Source organism: Priapulus caudatus, unplaced genomic scaffold, assembly GCF_000485595.1.
Source record: "Priapulus caudatus unplaced genomic scaffold, Priapulus_caudatus-5.0.1 Scaffold21, whole genome shotgun sequence".
Classification (NCBI taxonomy): Eukaryota; Metazoa; Priapulida; class Priapulimorpha; order Priapulimorphida; family Priapulidae; genus Priapulus; species Priapulus caudatus.
Window position 1 is genome coordinate 534,732 of NW_014577082.1, and position 7,345 is coordinate 542,076.

The 7,345-nt window shown below is 44.7% G+C and overlaps 1 protein-coding gene across 1 annotated transcript in view; it reads right to left on the bottom strand.

The window, feature by feature from the left end:
- LOC106812408 (signal-induced proliferation-associated 1-like protein 2) overlaps positions 1-7,345 on the bottom strand; it is a 26,903-nt gene that overhangs the window by 8,820 nt on the left and 10,738 nt on the right. The window contains exons 7-12 of the mRNA XM_014816286.1: positions 6,411-6,514; positions 5,720-5,877; positions 3,039-3,145; positions 2,583-2,720; positions 2,291-2,385; positions 791-936 (exon numbers count right to left, since the gene is read on the bottom strand). Coding sequence (XP_014671772.1) covers positions 791-936; positions 2,291-2,385; positions 2,583-2,720; positions 3,039-3,145; positions 5,720-5,877; positions 6,411-6,514 — 748 coding nt within the window. The remainder of the gene's footprint in view (positions 1-790; positions 937-2,290; positions 2,386-2,582; positions 2,721-3,038; positions 3,146-5,719; positions 5,878-6,410; positions 6,515-7,345) is intronic.

Below are 7,345 nucleotides of genomic sequence, written 5' to 3' on the forward strand. Positions count from 1 at the left end.
GTTCACATAAGAAATATATGACCGGACGCGTAGCCTGGGAGCTGGGCGTCCGGTAACCGGACGCGTAGCCACGGCCTAAATATAAATACAGGTCCATATAACCTTCTCAATTTCGAAATTCGAAAAGCATTGACAACAGAGTGTTGTGTGAAGCGTTGCTCGTGCGCGCGACACGACCGGAGTGGTGGCGGACACGTCCTGACGCTTGACCCAGGCAAACCCGAGGCATCATTTGTTTTTGCTGTTTTGCGATTCAGAAATATTCACTCGCTCGCTTACAAGCTGTGCCACAGAGCGCACCAGGAGGTTACCGTAATACATACAGTGTTTCCCTTGCATTGACATGAGCGAGGCAGGCCGCCACACAGATATTTGTCCAATCCGAAAATCCGAAAATCACTGTTCTTCCATAGAACAGTGCATATAATGCACCAAAATAGCTTAGAATGCACCAAAATAGCTTAGAATGCACTAAAATAGATTAGAATGCACCAAATTGCACCATTTTTTCCAAAATTTTAGAGTGCACCTGCAGTGCTCGCTTTGCTAGGACTTCGAAGCGCGCAAACACACCAAACAACTACTTACCACCTCATAGACCTTTTGGGTCAGGAGAAACACTGATATAAGACACATATCGTACTACCACTCTGGAAAATCTCGAAAATTCCAAAAATTCCAAAAAGCAACTGGCCCAAGGATTTTTCAAAATCCCAGAAATGATGAGAGATGAGCGAGGATATATGACAGAGATATGATGAAGATGCATTCAAGAGAGCCAGTGCAGTACCTGTTGTTAGAGGCTGTCCAGCCTATCACAGATCTGCATCGGGTTGTGAAGATGGGTTCCTTGCTCGTCTCCTCTACGAGAACTATGTGCTCGACGGAGATACCAAGGAGACAGTCTAACTGACTTGACTGGCTGAAGTCCTCCGTCTGCAACAGTGCAAGCACATGACGTTACGTGTCAACACAGTAGCCCCAGCAATAGCAACCCTCGCTGCACATTATGCAAGTCTATGCCCTGCTATCTAACGTTCAGCAAACACAGACAATAAAGAAAAAGTGCTCAGTATCTTGCCGCAGATTCGCAATGCCAGACGATAAAATTGGTCAGCATACGCTAGCGCAACAAACAGCAACCGTCACTGTACGTCACACCAGTCTACCCTCCTATTATCTAACGTTCTTCAAACTGATCCAATGTCGGAAAAGTTCCTAGTATCTTATTGGAGATAACTGCAACATCTTGGGGAATGCATAAAACGTTCGTTTGACGTATGCCGAGCATTACAAACGGGTTGATTGCACCGTGTCCCGACTAAAGGGGTATACACACAACATTTTTCCCAATTTCGGGGTCGGCCATAGCTCTTATGAAGGTTTGTCATGCTAATCTACAGCAAGTGAAAGCTTGTTCTACATAGTTAAGAATACTCTCCACCTTTTGCATGGGTACTGCTCTAATGAAGATTAAACGTTTATTGACGAATGAATCGAATCAATCACTTGTTTTATTTATAGAGAAGATATATCTCTATGCTCAAGCCAAAAAATTACATGAAATTTCCAGCACCTAATTATGTTACCACACAAATTTTGAATTTTTATGTAAAAATGGTATTTTGGATATTTCTCAATTACCAGAAAGAGTGAGGATACAAAATTTTCGCCACATGTTAAGCACAATATGTACCAAAAAAGGGCATCAGGATTTTTCTTGAAGTTTCGTATTTACCGAGAAAAATGAAAAAAACTGCCTAAAATTCAAGTCGCACGTTTGAATCAAAATTTTTAGCGAATAAACAGACATAACTCATATAATACGGCAGTTAATAACAATCCCTGACGCCCTTTTTTACAGCAATATGTTACCATTAAAACGAGTGTAAAATTAAATTATTCCGAGTTGTAATCACAGAGAAATATCCACTTATACATCGGCTACTATGTCAGAAATCGGAACGAAAAAATCGGCGTTTTTCTATTTTTCACAATGATCAACCGCCTGTGTAAAAAATGGGCAAACGTATGTGAAATATCTATTGTTAGTACTTACTGCGACATATCCATGACTAACTGACACCACTAAATTGGTAAAATGTTCCATGCACCTTGAGAAATTCTGAGAAATTCTGAGGTGACCAACGCAATTTCACGCAAAATGGCGCGAAAAATCGGTAAAATTTTGCCTAAAACCTTGAGAGTATCCTTAACGTCTGCAAAGGGGAGAGTAGGGGGTGGGGGTGGTGGTTTCCAAGACCTGATAGTTAGAAGCATTACTAGTTACCTGCACTTGCCACACTAATGCTCCCTTTACAAAGGCGTCGGTGATGAGCTTTGGCCGAGGCTTATCCTTGCGTTTAGTACTGAGAGAAAACTTGCCTGAAAAAGATTGAATCAGGTTAGCATATTCAAAGCATGGACTTCTATACAAATTACATGCACACCGATCGATTACATATTGTAAGTACTGAACTATTCAAGTTGCGGGATTAGAATATAAGGTTACTGGTATGATGACAATGTATTCAGATGTATTCGTATGTAATGGTAAATATATTCATCAAATATATATTTACTGAATTTGGTGGGGCCAGAATCAAGTGATGTCGTAGTAACATAGTTGGTCGCTAGGTCTTTCAAGTATTCCTGCTTCGTTCGGGTTGCCATGGCAATGAACTTTTCTGACCGGTGAGCAGCATTTTCACCATTTATCGCTGAAACAAAACATTATTGTTGTAGTTATTATAGTCTAAAGACCATCTGAAAAAGAGTGCATTGCGATTGCTATAGCTATAAATAGTATTATACATGCAGAGGTATACAGTTTTAGATATATCGTATATCGGTATATGTATAGTATATTATTACCTATCCATCAGTTGAAATATACGACAATGTTTGGATCATGGTGAAGTAACTAAAAACTTATCTATACAAAGTCAGTTGTACCTTTGGCTATTATAAAATTCAGCACAGTCCTTTGACTTGGAAGTGAAGTAACTAAAAACACATCTATACAAAGTCAGTTGTACCTTTGGCTATTATAAACTCAGCACAGTCCTTTGACTTGGAAAAGAGTTTATCCTTTGGGATGGCTGGCCCAAATGCTGGGACATCTTTGGACCTGGTCACTGCCACACTGCAAAAGCAAGTCATCATTATAAATCAATCGCAAAATAATTCCGTTTTAAATTATGCATAATTATATATTAAAATGACAGAATTATTTTGTGATTCAAGAACTCAAAAAGCAGTTTGATTGCACTTTACTTCATGCATAATCAAATTAATGAAACATTTTCAAGCTGCCCTAGGCTAGCACACATCAGTATTATGTAAGCGTATTAACCTATAGCCAATGTTACAATAAATAACTGACCCGGTAATTAAAAACCCAATGAAGATTATTTTGTGTAAATCAAACCCTGCAAGTAACACAACATTGAACACAATGGAGTGAAGACTTGTTTGAAATCAAGTACCAGCACACACACACACACGCACACAGACACACACACACACACACACACACACACACACACACACACAGCTAGCAGACACACACACACACACACACACACACACACACACACACACACACGACATGCACACATGCACAGCAACCACCACACACACAAACAAAACAATACCACACATGCATTACACATGAACACGAGCATTTCACATGCAAGCACGCACACACACACAGACACACACTACATAGCACACACACACTCCACACACGCAACGCACGCACAACACCACACACACACACACACACACACACACACAAACACACACACACACCACACACACACACAACCACCACACACACCACCTGTATTCTGACGCTTGGCTGTGTCTCGGCTGTGGCACGCACGCACTGGCACGCAACGCACGCGACGCAACGCACAGACACACACACCTGTATTTGACGTGGCTAGTTCGCGTTGTGGGCACGCACACATGCACAGGACGCACGCACGTAGCACGCAACGCTACGCACGGCACCAGCACACACACACACACACACACACACACACACACACAACTGTAGTTTTGACGTTGGCTGTGTCCGCTGCGACTTGTGGGCCACGCACGCAACACACAGACGCCACGCACAGCACGGCACTGGACACACACGCACATCACGCACGTGCGCGCAGCGCACGCACGTGCGCGCACGCACGCACACACGACCTGTATTTGACGTTGCTGTGTTCAGGCTTGTGGGTACGCACACACGCACGCAACGCACAGACGCACTCACAGCGTGCACAGACGCGCGCACCACACACACAGGTACACTGCTTACGGCCACCGCACACGCATGCACACACACGATGCACACAACAAATACACGCCACCACACACGCTTTACTTGACGTTGGCTGATATTCCGGCTCGTCGGGGCGCACGCACACATCACACGCACACGCACACGACGCACACGCACACGGCAGCACGCCAACACGCCACACGCACCACCAGGCACGCGCTGGCCGGTGCACGCACGCACGCACACAACACACACACACACACACACACACAGTGCCGGAGCTAACCATTAAGCAGAGCTAAGCACCGTGCTTAGGGGCACCAGGGCAAAAGGGGGCACCACAAAGATGGGAAAAGGGCTGCAAAAGATAAAGAAAAACGATATACAGATTTGTAGTCCCAGTGTACAACCAAAGCGGGCCTCCAATGCACAATACAATACATATAGGGGCCCAGGTAAATGCCACTAAACAAGGTGCGTAATTTCCGCAAATATCAGAAAATGATAAGCGTACTTCAAAGGACTTGTCGGCACTCTTGATGCTTATCCGCGTGACATCAAGCAGAACACTTTGCGTCTACAGAGCTTCAGCAGTTCCATTCATATGTTCTTCAAAAGTTTAAAACAACCTAAGAAACATGCTTTCACTCACGAGTAGAACTTTACAACACAATGACAAACTATAGATTGGCCTTTCTAAATGTTGAAATATGTCTTTAAAGATATTTTTAACATTAATGCGTCAGCCAAAACTGCTCAACAGAGAGCGTCTTTCTCACACTGAAACGTGTGAAAAAAACAATATAGATGAACTCGTAGTCAGAATGAAGGTGTACATGATCATGATACACTCAAAATTTGCCTCAAATACCTGTCTCCTGCGATCTTAACATTTTTAAAAATTTCTGGGGAGGAGCCCCATACCCCCCGCCGGTTATGCAGCCACCCTCCCTTGAAATCCTACATAAATTTTTGACTGCTGCAACCTGCATTGTATTATCTGGTCAGCACAGGTCAACAACATAAAATGAGCTGGTCAGTGCTGAAAAGGAAGGGCGGCCACACCGATTGGTCAGTGCTTAGGGCACCAGTGAGCCTTAATCCGCCCCTCGCACACACACCACACACCACAAACACACATCACACCACACACCATCACACACACACACAGACGCACGCACACGCACCTGTATCTTGACGTTGGCTGTATTCGGCTCGTGGGCGCGCACGCACACAACAGACGCACGCACAGACGCACACACACCACACACGCACACACACACACACACACGCACGCACACGCACCTGTACTTGACGTTGGCTGTATTCGGCTCGTGGGCGCGCACGCACAGCACAGACGACCAGCGCACAGACGCACACACACCACAACACGAGCTGCGACCCACACACAATACAGACGGCACGCACACGCACCTGTACTTGACGTTGGTTGTATTCGGCTCGTGGGCGCGCACGACGATGAACACATGCTGGAAGTGCGAGCGCACGGTCTTCGGCGTGAACGGATGCGCGCCGGGCTCCTGGAACACGATCGTCACGATGTCGTTGCCGATGTGACGCTTCCGCAGCAGCTGTAGTGCGAGAACAGGACAATAGGTGGCGCCATTAGTCACGACGCCGTCTCGCCACGTAGAGTGACCCCGACGAACGCTCGCTTATTCTCGTTATTTATTAATATTATTATTATAATTATTTAATTATTTATTATTTATCAGGCGCTGAAATCGTGGGCCTCTTCATCCACACCAGGATCATCATCAAGTGCTTGTTTAGTTGACATGTTGACAGACGTAGGTGACAGAGTGAACTGACACTTCTGACAAGCTGACTACATACTCAATCAACAAAGTGACTTGGGAGACTTATTTGACAGAGTGATTTAGCAAGTCACTTGACAGACTGAGTAAAAAGACCCAGTTGACAGATAGCCTTCGGAGATCTGCTTGACATATATACTCACTTGACACTCACTTTAAACACGAGTTACAGAGTCATCAAATACTGACAGACAGGTTTGATGGTTAGCACTGATCATTATCGGGTGAGTATTATTACACTTGATTACTACTAGACTGATGCATCAGGTCCTGCATAGCATATATACCTGCTGCTTGTTGTTGGGCGAGTAGGGAAGCATTGTGGACACGTGAAACATCACTTCATACTCCTGGTAGGTTGCATACAGTGAATAGAGGCCAGTTGAGTCAGCTGAAAACAGGCACACAAACACCACCACGTTAGCATACAGAGTGGAATTCAGCAGACACACGATATTGGTCACAAAGTCATTTATTTAACGATCGTAGTCAATGTTGATCGTGGTGGAGGTCATCGTGGTACACATGAGTGGTAGTAGCGTAATTGGTAGAGGAAGTGTTAGTAGTGGGTGGTTGTAGTGTTGGTCGTGTTAGTGGTGGGTGGTTGTAGTGTTGGTCGTGTTAGTGGTGGGTGGTTGTAGTGTTGGTAGTGTTAGTGGTGGGTGGTTGTAGTGAAGATAGTGTTAGTGGTGGGTGGTTGTAGTAATGGTAGTATTAGTGGTGGGTGGTTGTAGTGTTGGTAGTATTAGTGGTGGGTTGTTGTACTGATGGTAGTTTTAGTGGTAGGTGCTTGTAGTGATGGTATTGTTAGTGGTGGTTGGTAGTATTAGTGGTGGTTGTAGTGATGGTAGTGTTAGTGGTGGGTGGTTGTAGTGTTGGTAGTGTTAGTGGTGGGTGGTTGTAGTGATGGTAGTGTTAGTGGTGGTTGGTTGTAGTGTTGGTAGTGTTAGTGGTGGGTGGTTGTAGTGTTGGTAGTGTTAGTGGTGGGTGGTTGTAGTGATGGTAGTGTTAGTGGTGGTTGGTTGTAGTGATGGTAGTGTTAGTGGTGGGTGGTTGTAGTGATGGTAGTATTAGTGGTGGTTGTAGTGATGGTAGTATTAGTGGTGGTTGGTTGTAGTGTTGGTAGTGTTAGTGGTGGTTGTAGTGTTGGTAGTGTTAGTGGTGGTTGTAGTGTTGGTAGTGTTAGTGGTGGTTGGTTGTAGTGTTGGTAGTGTTAGTGGTG